The sequence below is a fragment of the Lissotriton vulgaris genome, chromosome 2_1, assembly GCF_964263255.1.
Source record: "Lissotriton vulgaris chromosome 2_1, aLisVul1.2, whole genome shotgun sequence".
NCBI lineage: Eukaryota > Metazoa > Chordata > Amphibia > Caudata > Salamandridae > Lissotriton > Lissotriton vulgaris.
Genome location: NC_141687.1, coordinates 1,986,360,741 through 1,986,378,793, shown reverse-complemented (window position 1 = coordinate 1,986,378,793; position 18,053 = coordinate 1,986,360,741). Strand labels below are relative to the sequence as shown.

Sequence of the window (18,053 nt, the reverse complement as noted above, 5' to 3'; positions counted from 1 at the left end):
GGAGAAGAGCTGAGGGTCCTGCCCAGAATGTGGGTCCCCAGGCTCACCAGCACCAGACCAGGGCTCTGCCACATCCTCTGGGTCTGTGTAGACTGGATAGCTATATTCATCCTCGTCATCGCCCTCACCAGCGTCCACGTCAGAGTGAGTGGGCGAGACTTCTGGAGCTTGTGGTGAAATGGGCTCCACTAAGGCTGGAGAACCAGCAGAGGTCATCTTCCGCTTTAGTGGGATCTTGTACGACTCCAATTGGGGCTCCGGGGTGATTTTCCGCTTCAGGAGGGAAAGCCTGCCGGTGTCGGCATCGATTAAATGTTCTTGACGCTCCTCTTCTGTAAGCTGTCGAGGCCGCGGGCCATGGACCACCATCGATGCTTTCGGCGTCAAAGAGACCTTCTCGGGCATGCCGGCCCCCGGCTTAGCAGCGAAAGCCTTCGGCGCCGTCTTAGGCGGCAAGGTGAAAAGGATTGGCGAGGGCGCCTTCGCCGGTTTCTCCAGAGGCTTGGCCGGCGGAGGGTCCTTCGGCTCGACTGCTGCGGCGCCGTCCCTTATGCGCTGCAGGGACTCCGTGACCTTTTTCGTGAACGCGGCAGATGGACGTGCCGGTTTGACGGCCTCCTTAGAGGTCGGTTTCGGAGTGGATTCCTTCGAGGTCCCCTTCGGAGCCGACACACTTGTTGCAGCCCCCTTGGCCTTGTCATGTGGAAGCGGTGCAGAGAGGGCTTTCGGGTCGTCGGGCCGCTTCTTCGGGTCGGTAAGAGACCTCTTGGGGTCGTCGACCGCTTTCTTGTGATCGAGTCGACCCTTGCCGGCGTCGACTGTCTTCGGCGCTGATGCGGCCGTGTCCGATCCTTTTACTTTTGGCTTTGACGTAGCAGCCTTCGGGTCGGCCATTTTGACGTGTCCCTTCGGCTCGACGGCCATCTTAGGTTTCTTCGGCGCCGAGGCCTCCGAAGTCTTGGATCCGACCAATGCGATGCGCACTTTTGGTTTCGATATCTGTGGAGTCGAGACCGTAGATTGCACTTTCGGTTTCTGTTTCATCAGGAGTGAATCGGTACCAATGTCCATGGCCGGGCCAGCAGGCGGGGCCGAGGAACTCACATCAAGGTCTTGGGTAAGGCCCGAAGGCGATCCCTCGACCTGGGCCTTATTGATCGGAACGGCCCCAGAGTCAGTTTAAGGAAGCTCCTCATCCGAGCTGTCCTCCATGGCCCCAAGGGCCCCTTCGTTGTCTCCTACCTCCTCGACGACTTCACCGAAATCTTCGGCCTCAGCGTCGTAGTCGTCCTCGACCACCGACGCGGGGTTAGATTCTGAGATGTCCTGGATATCTTCATCCTCGACCTCCCCAGCATCGAAAATGTCGGTAGGTGCCGGTGCAGATTGCTGGGCCTCCAGGTGCGCAGCTCGACGGAGTTTGAGTGTCTTCTTGGACCGGAATCTCGAACAGGCCATGCACTTGGCCTCGTCGTGGTCCGGCGACAGGCACTTGTTGCACACCGGGTGGACGTCGATGTGTGGGTACTTAGAGTTACACACCGGACATCTTTTGAATGGACTTCGGTCCATGATGGTCGATGAGTCTGGAGCGTCGACTAGGCCCTCCGCGCCGAAAGCACGCGGAAGTACAGAGCTCGGCTCGGAGCCGAGGAAAAGTTACGAAGCCGAACACAAGACAATACCGACGCAAGTCTAAAGACCTTTTGGTCTCAAAGTCAAGTTAAGTTAAGTTAATTCTTATTGATTCCGACAGGAGGGAACCAAAGACATCCGAACCCAATGGCGGAAAAAAACAATCTGGGGATGGAGTCGATGCCCATGCGCACTGTAGTCCAGGGGAGGAGCCACCTATCTCGTGATACTTCGAAGACTCTTCCAGGACAACAATGTGCAATCATCCGGACCCAACACTAGGCGGCGATCTATGCACAGATATGAATTCAGCAGCCCACATGCCTCGAACATATTATTAAAGGAATGGTAGGACACACTACCTGATAATAAAACTTTCTTCCTCATTCTATCAATCCAATTGCAATTCACATACAAAGGGACAGATAAAAATAATGGGAGAAAAGGCAGTCGTTGACAGATCTGTGATCCTAAGTGGTTCCCCATGCTACACTGTTAAACTCCGGATTAGAAGCTAGAAAAATCAGAGTCACTTGCATCGCGTCACTGGATCACTGACATACAACAATACCTATTGAGATTTATCAGCGCCTTATTGAATGGCAGCAAGGACTCTGATAAGGACAGGTCAGACCAGAGGATTTTGGTTCAGAAATTAATTTTAGAGGGGGTGGTCAGTCTGGCCTAGATGGTGAGAAGGTGGACAGGTTTTTCTGAGGTTCTGACCCAAAGTCCATTGTGATCTTTTATGCAAAAGCCCTAACATAGGAAGACATAAAGACACCCAGAACCCCTGAAGATTCTGAGAGGAGGAACTGAATGGACCTCAGGGCTGAAGCATCAGCTGACAGGGTAGGCTAGTGGGCATCCTACTACAGGGTCAAATTCACCTTAAGAGAGCTGGAGATTGGTGCACGAAGTTGCAGCCTTGTGAGCAGGGGCGTAGCAGCAGAGGGCCCCTTGTGAGACCACCAACCGTGAGATGGGGATGCAGCAGCCTACAGATTTCCAACATCTCGTCTCTCCTAGAGAGGAATATGAAGATGGCTATGAAGAGGGTCTTGCCTGAAGACTAGGAAAAAATCTTTTTTTCTTTTTTTTTTTTAAAACGACTCTGTATTAAGCATTTACTTTACCAGATTCAAAATAAGATACATAAAGAGCTTGTTTAAATTGAAGTACCAAATGCTTTATTGGTTTTTGCTCAACTACGGAGGCTGTAGAAAACAAACAAAACAAACAAACTACTTACCTTTGGTAATGCCTTATCTGGTAGAGACTATCGAGCCGGAGATTCCTTAAATTAGAATATTCCCCAGACACCAAGATTTTAACTAACAGATTTGGAGTTTTGACATGTAGTGATTTCAAACACCTAGGTCTAAAAAACTATGCTTAGGAAGGAACCCTGTAAACTTGCCACAATCTTAGTTCTAACCCAAAAATCCCTCCACCAATAGAGAGAAGATACCAGCATCAATTATTACAGACCATTCCCAGGGGTGTTGAAGAGTAAAAGGATGACCCTATTATCTGGTTGAGGGAACAAAATCACTGTCACCGGAGTCCATATCAAAGAGACCTGAACACCTACCCCATACATCAAACACGCACACAACTGTTTTCAGGAAGGAGTAGCAAGCAATGTGTACCCGCAGGCCCCTATGTCTCAGATGGCCATTGGAAGTCCAGCTGAAATGCGACTGCGGTTTGGTACAGTCTACACATTTAAGCTCACATGGAAATACAAATACACTCACACACACCAGTGGTGACTCTTCCGCTAAGGCGGAGGAGGGTCTCCCCACTGCTCTTTAGCAGAGAAATAAAGAGAAACTAAAATTATAAGTTGCGTTATTATCATTTTATTTTCTCCTACTTCCGCAGCCTTGCATGAGGGGGCGGAGGTAGGGGAGGAGTGGTAGCACCCTCCTAAGTGCGTAATGACTGATTGGCCGGCTCTCTCGGGCCGCATAAAGCAACCTTGCACACTCACATGTCACATGTTCTCCATGCAGGCTGCATTACAGCCTGCATGAAGAACATGCCCAGGCTCCCAGTCAGCGTCTGAGCGCCGAAACACGATGCTGACTCCAATCACAATGCTGCTAAGGCAGCGTTGTGATTGGCTGACTGGGAATCTGGGTGTGTTTCCTGTTGTTCAGGTCAGTGAGGGAGGACCACGGATGAGAGACACAGAGAGAAGGTACGTTTTTATTTTATTCTTTGCTGCCCCCTTTCCTCGCATCCTCCCCTACCTCCCGACTCTGCCCCCGCCCTCCTAGCTCTGATCCGTGCTGGTCGCCACTGACACACACACCTCCTCCCCAACCCCCACTAACTGCCCTTCCTCCTTTCATGCATATGTTATAATAGGAGACTGAAGAAAGGTTACTTACCTGTAGCAATAGTGCTCCAGCGTTGGTTTCTTTCATAGATGGACATACTTTAATTATCCATGTCATAGAGCTGGGAGTCACATATTAACATTAAAAAAGCAGTGTAAAGTCAAACGTAGCCTACAAGGCTGCAAACACTGTCACCTATGAAGCCTAATCACCTCAATGAAAAAGACCAAACACCAGCTAATGAGTTGAGAGTATATTATCTACCACACCCACCAAAGGCCACAATTCCTCACATTTCATAGCATGAGCATGATAGAGTGTCAACGGTAGGTGTCCCTCATGTGGGGAAGAGGATGAGCCACATGCGAATCTATGAAACATGCTAGAGCTGGAGAATTATTGTTACAGATAAGTATTTATTTTATTTTATTTATAAAGTTTTATATAGCGCGAACTGGATCCAAAAGGATATCAGAGCGCTTTACAATAGGTTAGAAGAGGACAAAAAGGAAATGTACACAGCAATTGTAAAAATACAATAAACACTAAACAGTGGTACACGTATAGAGTATAATATTATGCAGCAGAGACGATCCGTGACTGTTAGTTGTGCCAAGGAGATAGAAACCAAGAACAACCGCCTTATGAGAACCTCCACCCTTATAGTAAGAATTTGCTCATTAGGAATCTTGTGGCTTCCAGTTTGAAAGCCGTCGTCTAGGAGAGTCTGCGTACATCCGGATGAAGAGAGTTCCATATTTTAGGGGCAGCACCAGAGAAGGCTCGGTAACAAGTTCTCTTTTTGCTAAGGATGATCGGTTCAGGAGGAGAGTAGAAGCGCTTCTAGATGCCCTCACCCCACAGGATAATTCAAGTTTTTATAAGTCATTTTTTTACTTCTCCACCAATGGATCTTAATAGACTGGATTTCTTCAATCAGAACAACAAGCACTATAATCCAGTCCTAAACAAATATAAAACAAAGGATGGCAGGAAGGCAAGAGTAGGTTCACCTTACTGAAAAAGTTGACTATGAAAGGTCTGGTCTACTGCTGCATCTCCGTGCACTGTAGCTTCTAGGCAGAAATACGGAGTAAAGGTGTTTCAATTTTTCCAGGTCACCACTCTTCATATGAATACTAACGGTACTCGGCCAAGATGGCTGTAGAAGTGGACATACTCCATGTTTAGAAGACTGCAACATTCTAAAAATACCTTGGAAGTCAGCCCACGTTTAAATGACAGAATGAGAGAAAGTTAAAGCTGCTGCCGCCCAACGGGCCATGCCTTTCTTTGATTTATGTTGTCTTTTCCGAGAATACTCAAATGCTACCAACAACTGACTGGACTTCCAATAGTCTATGGTTCTATGAGCTCCCGCAGTTGCACTGGTAAAGTACTTTTTATTACCACTGATTCATTCAGGTGAAAAATCAGTCTGCACTTTAGGAATAAAGTGATGATTTCTTCTCAAGGTGAGTATATCTCTGAAAAATTGCAGAAATGGTTCTTTGAATTTTAGTAACTCTCCCAGCAAATGTTAGAGCATCAAGATGTGCAACTTTCATTCCTGTTTCATAGACGGTGTTCAATTGCCAGGATGTGAGTAGGAGTTTTACTGAAGGAAACTCTATAAGTAGACAATTAAGGAACTCATTAATCATTCTGAGACCGGTTTAAAACCTAATATAGCTCAGAGGTGCAATTTGATAAAGTGATGCTAATGCCTGAATGTGCACATTTCAATAGGTATGGTAGGATTTGGTGTTGTAAGTCTGTAAGGTTGGAAAGATCTTGGCTATTGCACCAAAAGCAGAATCTTTTCCAGTTTGCTCAATAAGCTTTGATCATGGACATATCGCCTGCTTGCCATAGTATACTTCTCTAAACATCAACCTATGAGGTGGAACTCACTATGCCATACTCACTTGTTCGTCAACGCTGAGTTTGGATGCAAGATTTGGCCTTTGCATTTGGACAGTAGATTTGGAGGCAGTTATTCAAATCTGCAGTACCTCCAATAAATTACCTCAGTGAATCAATACTGTCTGGGTCATGCTGCGACTATTAGGTTAAAATGCACAGTTCTCTGCTCATCTTTTTCAGGGCTCTTAGGACGAAGAAAAGCAAAGTGATGGGAAAGGAATTTCCCCAGCATGGTTAACAATGTGTAGCTCTGCCGATTGCCTGACTGCTTGTGAAACTGGTAACCTGACTTTGTTTGGTTAATCTTCTATATACAGAGGCTGAGACCTCTCCCTGGTAATGTGAGGTCCAGAATCTGTTCTGTGACTTAGAAGGGTGCCCTGGGATGCTCTCAAAGTGGGCATAGGGCAACTAACAATGTGATGGAGGCAGCATACAGAGTTTTGAAAATCTTTAGTGTAACCAGACCTTAGAGTACGGTAAACTGACCCCTCTCATGTAAAGTTCCTCTGTTATGGTAATCCCCAAAGCCTTGCACTTACAAAGTGAGAGTGTGAAAGAGTGAGAGTGTGTGTCACATGTTGCAACAGAACGTGTGCAATGAGTAGGAGTACAGGCCTCTGTGCTTCATTTTGTATTCCTCTTATTTAGCACGACCCAAGATAGAGGATGAGAACAGCTTCCCTAGACAAAGGAATTGTGCTTCTCGCATTCCTGTTGCTAGAGGATGGAGACCCAAACACTGAAGTGAGGAGGATGAAACTGAGAGGACTTTTTAAAAAGTAATGAAATTTAATAAGGACATTGTGAGTAAAGGGCCACCAATTTTTTCTTTCTCCCCACTGTCACTTGGCTAAATGCAAGAGTGAGGGGTTGGACTGCAGTTTCCATTGATGAGAAAGTTTCAAGGCAGGCTATGCCCTTTATCTGTCTCTGATTACTGTTTTAGTCAGGTGCAGAAATCTCTCATTTCCTTACGCACATAATGTGGATACTCCTATTTGGAGCCAGCCCAGTTGATACTTGCTGTTGATGCTAACACCTTGCACAAAGGCTGTACCTGAGAATAAGGCACAAAATGACATTTGAAAGAAAAGTACCCAAAGTGGTTCTGATGGACGGTTCCTTGCCTGTGGTAACAGTCTTTCAGGTGGATACTCAGTCTACCTACTAATTCTTCACCTCAGAATATATCCCAGGCACAGACTATACTAAAGAGCTGTGGCAAAAGTTTGCGGATCCAGTCTGCACCCCAGAATAATACATCAGAAACCTTAGACAGTCTAGAACCATGTTTAAAAGGGACCCAAAACCACCACTTACTTCCAATTCCAAGTTTTGCATGACCAACGAAGTGAGTGCTCCGCATAGTACTTGAAGACTGGCTTGTACTTGAAGACTGGCTTGGTGACCAGTGCTGGTGTCTGCCCGACAGCCAGTCTCCTAGATTCCTATCAAGCCTTCCTTACAAACCTGATCTAAAATAGGGATGACCTATCCTGTGCCTGCCGGAGGCAGGAGCTAAGAAAATGCGGGCCCCGGCCGGCGGTCAGGTATGATTTTTCATTTATTATTACATTTACATCCACCCCCCTCCCCTAGCGACCCCCTTGCCCCTACCCTCACCCCCATACTCCAGCTACCTCCACCCGTGATTAATGCCAGCCGTGACTGCCCATTGGCTGTTGTGAACCATCTTGAATATCTTCATCACTTTGATCATCAACTATATTGCAAATGTCTTGACTACCAGGCAATTCTAACTTGGAAACTATTGGAGGATGCTGTGGTTCTAATGGCGAGGCCCGTAATGAGGAAGCTAGTAGGTTTTGGAAGTTAGAAAAAAGGTGGATGCAGTATAGATGGCTTGCTAGGTTCTTCTAGGAATCTAGATATAGTAGAGATTGCGGTCCATGGCATTACAATTCTTTAGCATATCATACATAATCGCTGCCTCAGTGAGAACCATAGTGCTTTTCTTCAGTATCATCATGATACAGTTGATATGGAGGTTAGTCCTCAATATTCGATGGGGCAGGCAAGGTCTCTTTTTCATTATCCAAGTCCTGTCACTTCACCTTATGTGTCTAGGGATAGAGGTCAACGTTGCGGTGACACGTTGCTAGTGATGTATGCTCGGGCAGCAACAATGACGGGAACCATTTGAGTTGTCTTGCCGACTGTGAGATGGCTAGTTTTTGTTAATAATATCTTCTCCAGCGGTATCACTCACCGCCTTGTCGTTGGTAGATTTAACGGTATCTTCATCAAGATTTTTGAAGTCGATGGAGTCTCATTGATGGCGAGAGAAATGCAGATAGCAAGAAAGCCAAATTATGATTCCCAGACAGCAGGGTAGTTAACAGAAGATCCGAAATGGACACCTTTGGTGTAGAAGGAGCAGATGGACTAGAGTCTTTTGCAGTTTTCTTCTCCATTTAGGTTTGTGAGTAGAGTCTTTGGGTGTTGAAGACTTCTCATCATTTGAACACCATTAGTGATGGACTTGTGCTCAGAATGTCACTTCAAGATACTGATCCACACATACAAAGCCCTGCACAACCAAGAAGCAGCTTACATAAACCACCGCCTGAATTCCCAACAACTCTCCAGACAACTGCGTTCCGCCTCCCTTCACAACACTCACACCCCTCATTCCTTTTCCTACCTTGCAGCCAATTCTCAAACAACCTCCCTATTCACTGCGAGACCTCACCCTCGCTAGACCTCACCCACGCTGCTGGATTTCAGGAAAGGACTTAAGACCTGCCTGTTTGACTGAGCCTCTGCAGCAAAGTCCTCCGAACTTGAATACCCTACTAGATGATTAGCCGCGCTATTCAAGTCGTGCTTGATTGATTGATTTTAAGGATGTTTTAGGCAGTTTTAAGAGGACTCCGTCATGGCTTAGAAACCCTCTTGAAACTATCCACTAAGACAGAAACTTCCTACTATATTAGTAAGTGAGAGTATATGTAGACAATGAAGAATTTGAAGTAAAATATACTTATCTAATGAGACTTCAGCATAGCTTAAAGTGACTTCCTATACGCAATGTGCGGTAGAAATCTACAGGGATGGTGGTATCTAGGGAGAGTAGTATGTACCTCACAGGTTGTAGTTTTTTTTAGACAAGTGGAGTAAACTTGTTAGTGACAATGTTTACAGCCTGTAAATCATTGCTATTTTAATGTTCCCTTGGGGCTCCTAACTCTTTGCCCTATTGCCATACTCTAACGCACAATACTGAATACAGAGTCTAATGGACAATTTACATATTTTCACATAATTCAACATTTTTACGAGTGGCAGTGAATTCAAGCTCCTGGCAATTGCTTGTAGATGAATGGCCTACCACCAAACATGGCCCTTTTCTACCAGCAATATATCATTTTTATTGAACACCTGCAACAAGCAATCCTTTTCAACAATGCCTTTCAATACAAGTTCAATCATATACACTTACAATTGGTGCTAATAGTGACATATTTTTACCTCTTTGTACCCTTGTGGAGGTGCTCAGGAATGCTGCCCTCTCCAGGAGGAATAAGTGTTTCCACATCCTTCACCATGTGCAAATCTGGGCAAACACAGACATGCAAAGCCATTATTTCTATTGAATGCAAGTCTTGTTTTACAGTACTAATACATAACTATGAGTTCATTCAATTTCTTCTCCTTAATTCATTCAGTTAAACTCTTCTGTTTGTCTTCTATTTATGATGCTGACAACTTCACAAATAATATATATTTCTAGTAAGTAATTAAAGTACAGAAAAAACGTGAGCCGTTTACAATTTAAACAAGCATTTGCAATGCAATAGGTCTCGTATTAGGAAAGTTTGAGTTATTGGTATTGTAAATGACACATTTTTTATTTATGTGTTGGTTTTGAAAATAGCTAAATTAATAGCTTTGTCATTTACAATGCCAATAGTTATAACTTTCGCAAATGTGACACCTATAGCATTTGTAATGCAATATGTGCTGTATTTACGTGACTTAGATGTATTGATATTACAAATAACAATGGCTTTTAATTTTTTTATAATACTTAAATAAAAGTTATTTTAATTTATAATGGCAATAGCTTAAACTTTTGTAAATAACTTTTGTGAAGATTATGTTCAGTATATTTTATTATGACCAAAATCCAAGAACAGAAGTGAAATATTAAAGTCTTTTTGTGACATTTGTAATAAAGCTTGAAACATTGAGGAACATATTTGAACCAGTTATTGTTTAATGGTTGCACAGATTGATGCTGTGGTGGCGCTGAGTGATGTTGGGGTGGCGAAGAGTGATGCTGTGGCGTTCAGTGATGCTATGGTAGCATATAGTGATGTTGTGGTGCCCCCGAGTGATGTTGTGGTGCCCCCGAGTGATGCTGTGGTGGTGCTGAGTGATGTTGTAGTGATGCGATAGATGGAGTGAGTGCGATAGATAGATAGAGGGAGGGCGATAGATAGATAGATAGAGGGAGGGCGATAGATAGATAGATAGAGGGAGGGCGATAGATAGATAGATAGAGGGAGGGCGATAGATAGATAGATAGAGGGAGGGCGATAGATAGATAGATAGAGGGAGGGCGATAGATAGATAGACGGAGGGCGATAGAGTGAAGGAGAGATAGATAGATAGATAGATAGATAGATAGATAGATAGATAGATAGATAGATAGATAGATAGATAGACAGACAGACAGGTAGAGTGATTGCGATAGATAGACCGATAGAGTGTGGGCGATAGATAGATAGACAGATAGAGTGAGGCCGATAGATAGAGTGAGGGCAATAGATGAGTAGATAGAGGGCAATAGATGGATAGATAGAGGGCGACAGATGGATAGATAGAGGGCGATAGATGGATAGATAGAGGGCGATAGATGGAAAGATAGAGGGCGATAGATGGATAGATAGAGGGCGATAGATAGAGTGAGGGCGATAGATAGAGTGAGGATGATGTGGAAGGTTAGCAGAGATGTGTAAGAAAGGCAGACTGGGAGGGTGAGGAGAAATGTGTAAGTGGCAGGTGGAGGTGGCTAGGAGAGATGGTGTAAGAGGCAGGAGGGGAGGGTTAGGACAGATGTTATAGAGTGGTAGGCGGGGAGGGTTAGGAGAGATGTGTAAGAGAGGCAGGTGTGGAGGGTTAGGAGAGGTGTGTAAGAGAGATAGGTAGGGGGAGGGTTAGGAGGGGTGGCTTAAGAGAGGCAGGTGGGATAGGCCTCATGAGAGGATCTAAGAGAGAGAATAAAATGAATGAGAGGCATAAAAGGGATGGTCTGGGGGAGTGGCAGGTGTGCGAGAGAGACTGGTTTGAAATAAGGATACACAGTGCTGGTAGAGAATACATTGCCTAGGAGAGTAAGAAGGAGACCAAGAGAGAAAGAGACATTGAGTGACTGAAAGGTTAACGGGGAGATTAAAGAGATGGTCTGAGGGATGGAGGGAGGGAAACTGCAGCGGGGTATGGGATGAACTGAGAAATAAAGGGAGGATGGTGGCAGAGGGATACAAAAGATGGCCAGAGACAGAAAAGAAGGAGCAGGAAGAGACAACGAGGTTCTGAATAAGGGCACAGTAATGTTTTTTCTCGAGAGACGGGACAAACATGAGAAGGAAGGAAAGGCCACACACACTAAAATAAGAGGCAAGAAAATTTGATTGACATTGCAACCAATAAGCAAGAACAACAATAAGCAATGGACCACTTTAAGTTAATATGTTTGGCAACAGACCGAGAACCCCTACAGAATTCGACCACCAGAAACCCCAAGGATTAAATGGAATTGGCCAGGAAATTCGACCAAACCATCAAGAATCAATGCCCAGTGCACTGGGAAACAAGCACCAAGATGCTAGAACGTTACAGGTCACCTGGAATGAACTTGAAGCTTTTAAAGGCTTGCAAAATACCAAACTATGAAAAAAAGCCACTGCCAAACATATCCATCCTAACACAGATAAAACAAACTCAGAAGATCGAATCTGCCAAACGTCACCAGGGATAAGTTAAGAAACTTTTGCTTCACTATTGGGTCACTAACAAAGGCTGTCCAAAAACGTACTTAAAGCCAAGGAATAAAGACTAATAATAAGAAACTTCACCGTTCTAGCATCTATGCCGAAGACTGCAGGGGATGGAGGGATATAGATATGATTGCAAGAGAGAGAGCGTATAAAATATGAAACACAAACTTAAAATCACTCCCATCGCGTAGAGCCCTTATAGTTGTGTGTAGTGTTTTTGGCTCTACTTCTGGAAAGCTGTTGCATGCACTTGGAAACCTCTCCAATAATCACAACCGATCTGGTCTCATACTGTGACCTTGATTTCAAAGAGCACTTATACATCAGTGATTGATTTCAGAAACATAGTAAAATGTATTTGAATTCAAGCAAAGAAGCATCAGTGGAACGGTATATATAACGGATAAATACTGACACACTAGTCATCTGTTGAAACATGTATGGTAGCGCATAGAACTGTACTGGACAACTATACTTCGCAATTGCTTATAATATTAAATACTAAAAAGGTCTGGTATGTTATACTCCTGCTAATAACCTCTATGGGTGTGCTCCGTGACTGGATCACATGCAGCTTGTTTTATGTGAAAGAGCCAGGCGGGGGTTCAACTTTCAGCACGTGTAAGCTTTGCAAACATGTGCCTAAACTACAGCCAATTTACATTTAAGTAGTCTTTTGAAAATTGAACACTGCAAGTCCCTGGGCTAGGTTTCTTGCAGCAAATCCAGATTATGCAGCAAGGGCACTAACTAAACATCCTTCCTTGTTTTTATAACAAGCGTGTCTCCGTTGTGAGTTTTTCCCAGGCAACCGTAATATGGCACAATTAGACCACTCATTATTTTTCTAAGTGACAGACACCGTTAGACCTGTCAGTCCTTTGGGTGATCCCTCCTTTTTAATTATTTATTTTTGTTCCCTTTCTGCCCCTCAATCCTTTCATTTTTGATGTCCACTGGAATTTTTAGGTTTTGACCTGGGGGTTAGGTGCTCCTTGACCCCGTGGTTGCTCATAGGCCTAGAAATCCCTCCTTTTCTGAGGGCAAGCTTAGTTACCCAAAATGGTGGCCAGTAACTGCCATAACGGTTACTTCAGGAAAGGGACCCACAGGTTAACATAGGGAATCTAGAACCTTCTGGCCTGTTCTGGACACTTGAGGCTAGGGGTATAAAAGGCCAACTGTAAGGCGACCATTTTGTCTTTCAGAGAGGGTCAGCTGGAGTACAGGCTGTGGCTCTAGATGGGGTGGGACATTCAGAGGGTGGACTTCTTGTTAAGGGTTGCCTCCTTACTGTAATCACCGCCCCTATTCCTGCAGACCTGACCTGGTTAGACTGCCGTCCTGTTGACCCTGGAAAGGTAGTTTGCTCAAGTAGAGAGGAAGATCTAGCCCTAGCCTGGGGTGAGACACGGGAGATTTAGATGATTGGAGGGGTGTGAAAATCAGCCCCACTGTCCAGTATTGAGGTTTAACCAAACCCTTGAGGAACTTTGCAGGACTGGTAAACGGATCGAGGGAATAATTCCTTTTCCTCCCCCCTTTGGCTGCTGTGCCTATCTTCAGCCTGCACTTGGCTCCCGAAGTCTCCCCTCACCTTTATTTAGAGGCGCTGCTGGGAGTTCCATCCTCCGCAATTGGTGCCCTGGGTGAGGAGAATCGAGACCCCTGAGGAGTGTTCCGCCTGCCCTACAGCTCGGTTCGGACAGGGAGGCTAGGGACGGTTGGGGCTGCGTTGGTGTGGCGAGGCGGAACAGGCAACCAGCTGGGCCTGATGAGGCGCGATACTCTGCGCTGGTGTGGCGAGGCGGAACAGGCAACCAGCTGGGCCTGATGAGGCGCGATACTGCGCAGGCCCGGTGCAGCGTTTGCGGTCCCTGAAGGGGGCGGAGATCCAGTCAGGAGGGGCCTAGGAACGCGCAGGTCCAAAGTAGGGCCACTGCTCGCTTAAGCTGAACGGAGCGGCCTCTGCCCAATGCCGCTACTCTCCCGCGCCTGCGCGGAGACGCCGACCCTGAGGAAGACGACGGAATCGGCTTGAGGCGGAATTTAACGGAGGAGCAACCTGTAGGTGAGAGCCGGTCCCCTGGGCTAGTGCAGTGTCAACGGGCAGACCCCAGTGCACTTAACTACAAGTAGGAAGGGAACTGGGACCTGTTGGGGATCTGGAGTCTATCAACAAAAAGTCCCGGAAGGGAGACTCTTCCCCCAATAACTGACTGGAAGCACGGAGTGACAAGGTGGGAGAAAGACCTTTGAACCTATTTGAGTCTATTGCTTAACCTTTCCCTTTACAGTGGTGGAAGGAAAAGATTTCTTTGAGTTCTCTTTGGCAATCACTTGATGTATAGAAAGAGAGAACAAATAAAGGAAGTTCCTACTAAGAATCAGAATTGTGAAATGGCAAATAAACATAAAAATGTATGCATATGGATTCCCATCATTCACCAAGCCTGGTGATCAGCTTCATCATTTAGGTATACTTTGATGTAAAAAATGACAGACTAGCTCTATAAATATCAGAGCTTACGAATGTCAAACAGGTGTAATTACCAAGATGAGGACGATAGAATATGTGGGACCAAGTTTTTTGTGAATGCAGTGCTAAGCCGGACCACTCTAGCTTAGGACAGCTATTTGTTAAATCTAGTCCTGGCGTTCACGTTTTTAATCCTTGATCGTGACTGACACGAATAAAAATTGTTAGTCTGTTCACGCACCAATTATATATTTTCGCACCCCACTTTTTTGCACTCCATTCACAAAAAACTTGTTTATAAAAAACTTGGTCCCACATATTCTATCCTGCTCATCTTGGTAATTACACCTGTTTGACATTCGTAAGCTCTGATATTTATAGAGCTAGTCTGTCATTTTTTACATCAAAGGATACCCAAATGATGAAGCTGATCACCAGGCTTGGTGAATGATGGGAATCCATATGTTTATTTGCCATTTCACAATTCTGATTCTTAGTAGGAACTTCCTTTATTTGTTCTCTCTTTCTCTAGACGCTGGAATATATTCTGTATGTACAAGTCAGTCTGGGGCTACATATTCCAGTTAGTCTTTAAAACTTTGGCCTCTGACCCTAATCTATCTTTTTTGTGTGTTGTAATCACTTAATGTAACCTAGTGAAGCAGGTATTTGCTTCACCCACTGGAACCATATAGAATTCCCTTTTTCCTTTGTAGGCGACAGACTCTGCTTCTTACTGTGCCAAGGCAGTGTAACCCCAGTAATGTCTGTATTATAGAATCCGTTTTGCTGTGAAATAACCCTTGAGTTAAGAAACAATGTGTTGCTGAAATTGAGTGGGGGAGAAATAATTAATGTAAAAAGGGACAGAAACTGTCAGTTGAGATAAACAACAGTATACAGAATTCTTTTATGAAACAGCCCGTATTTTTCCAAAACTGGTTTAGTGTTATTTTTGGATGGATGGACGCTGAGTTACTATAAGGGCGTGACGCAGGCTTAACACTTTTGCCTCTAGGTTAGACCTTCCCAATCGGTACCAAGCTACCCTATGTGACTTGGAAACCCCCAGGTCCAACAGACACCAACTACCAATTGTTCTACATCCGACCGAACTTAAGGACCGATTGACATTTACATTATCTTCCAAATGTTCAGAAAGACAATCTCCTTAATCACCATCACTCCCACAATTCAACAATAGATGTAGTAATGCATTTCTTTAAGCAACGCCTTGCTAAAATTACTTTAAAAGTTATACAGAACAGTTTTACAGTGACATACATACCTTCCAAGAGAGAGCCTTTCCATGACAATAATAAAGCAAACCTTTTGAACACGGTAAAATAGGAGAGACTTTTTTCTGGACCAAGGGCGATAGAAAGCAGAAAAGGGTTTACCGTTTTAGTGCTTTCAATGTTTAAAGCAAAAGAGAAAAATTGTTGAAAACAAACGTGACAGGCGTGTTTAAAGGTGCTGGTTAGTCAAACAAAAACACATGATGTGCTCACCATATGTGATGAAACTAAACGAAACGCTTCAGATATATTACACATGCTACGACCCAAATATTGACAAAGCCTAAATACACCATTCGTTGTAAACGATGAGTGCAACAAATAATTAGTTTTTTTTCAAATAAACAACACAGTAGAATTAAATATGATTAAAACAATAAATACAATGACAAATTCAATGCAGCACAGGCCTGGTTATTGCGCCCGGTCTGGGTAATTCTGTACCTTGGACTCTGACACGATGCGGATGGTGCGAGATACAGTGCAGCTTACTGCATGTGGCAGCCAGGAGAGTAAGGCACTGGAACTGATGACATGCCCGTCAGCCGGAGGCTAAGTAGCGCCCTTGAGGGAATGAGAACAGCAGCACTGTCAGAGAAGGGAGGCCCTGCCAAAAGTAGGCTACAGTTCTGCCGGTGCGTGGGGGCTACCCTGAGGCTGGCAGTGATCACGAGTAAATGTACTCGCCGTGCGCCTGCCGTGGAGAACCTAGGGTCACGAGGAAGGCCTATGGGCGCGCGCACCTGCGAGGCTGAGCTATCAATTGATAATCAAGCCGGGGATGGCTGCGCATCCCATATTTACATTATTATCATTTAAAAGAATTTCATTTAAGTGTATCAGACTCAAAATAATTCAGACCGAGACGGGGAAAGAAAGTCTAAGAGCTCGCCATGGGCAGCTGGGAGATGCAACCGAGGCAGAGCTGTGCCTTGGAGGAGCTGCAGCCCCTCTTCATGCCACTACTGAAGACGAGAAATACTACAGAGAGAGAACACGTTAATAACACAAAACTTAAAGGAAAAGTAATCAGAGCATTGCGATTAGAGCACCCGACATTACAACAGAAATACAACACAGATGTATTCTGCTGTTTTCATCTAAATTGTAATGAGTCCGACACATGACTAAAACTATAATTTTTAAATAAGAGAAAATGTACGGCAGCAGTTTTTGATGCAGCACATATTTAAATTCAAATATGTTTGGAGCAGTCCTGTTGCTTTAGAGTGCATAGTTAGCTACTGGAATGAAAAACAACGTGATAACTAATTCCCAAGGTAGCGTAGAGTTTTGCCTTGCTGTGTGTTCTGTAGAAAATGGTGTTGCTCTTTCACGACTGGGAGCAAAATCCCTATCCCCCTAGCTGCCTTTCGATCAATGCAGAGATCAGAAGCTTTGGGAGTCTCCAGAATGTTTGGAACGGAGGGTAGAGGGACAGCAGAGAGAGTGGGGTGAAGGTGCGAGGGGAGAGAGATGGCAAGGAAAGCAAAACCAGCGCTACCTTCCTGAAAGGGCACCTCCCTCGCTGATAAAAACAAGTTTTCTGTGTAAAAATGTATTATATGCATAACATATTTACAAAGGCATATCCACATGATGTATTTTCTGCAGAAGTTTATCAGTTTGTTTCAGCCAGCACATTTTGTGCCTCCCGTAAGTAGCGGAGCTGCTGCACCGATCAAAAGAAAGTCTTGCGTTTTTGAAGAACAAGCATTAAAGAAATAGGGTATTAAAAAAAAGTTTGGCGAGCTGCAGAAAATAAAAGAAAGGTGCGCAACTCCCATTTGCAAAGTGAGGAGGGAGGAGGTCATATAGGGCAGCAAATGCTGTGAGGAGTGTAATCTAAACTCCAGCAGTTTACCGAAAGATGACATATGGGCGCACTTTTAGATTAACAACACTGGTGCACAGTGAGAAATGGCGGCCTCAGCCCCCTCTCGCCGCACTTTAATTGAATTTAAAAAATGGACAGTGTGCCCCTGTTGTCAATCTAAACAAGTTGTGAATGAAAGAAAAATGCGGACAGAAGCTTTTAGGGGCGGGGGAGCGGATCCCTTTGAAGCACGGCCTCGCGGCCGTGAAAAAAGTGTGTATTAATTAGGGGGAGGAGAAGTGAGGCCGAGTGCGCTGGGGAAGCGACAGATGACTTTAATTTGAAGTTCTCGGAGGCAGGCGGCTCGGATAAAAGCGCGGTCACGAGAACTCATGCACTCGTGGAAATCCGCTTTAATTAAACTTTTTAGTTTCACCGCAATAGGTCTCTCTACGAGACCTAAAAAGGAGGCAGGAAATGACAATGCAAGAGTAAGATGATGTACCGAATAAGGGCTGTCTA

General features: G+C 44.8%; 1 protein-coding gene across 6 annotated transcripts in view; it reads right to left on the bottom strand.

Moving 5' to 3' along the window:
- Positions 1-18,053, bottom strand: part of TP53BP1 (tumor protein p53 binding protein 1) — a 1,075,988-nt gene that overhangs the window by 833,390 nt on the left and 224,545 nt on the right. For all 6 annotated transcript variants that reach the window (XM_086958203.1, XM_086958207.1, XM_086958208.1 and 3 more), the window contains exon 7: positions 9,405-9,489. In XM_086958203.1, the coding sequence (XP_086814329.1) occupies positions 9,405-9,489 (85 nt within the window). The remainder of the gene's footprint in view (positions 1-9,404; positions 9,490-18,053) is intronic.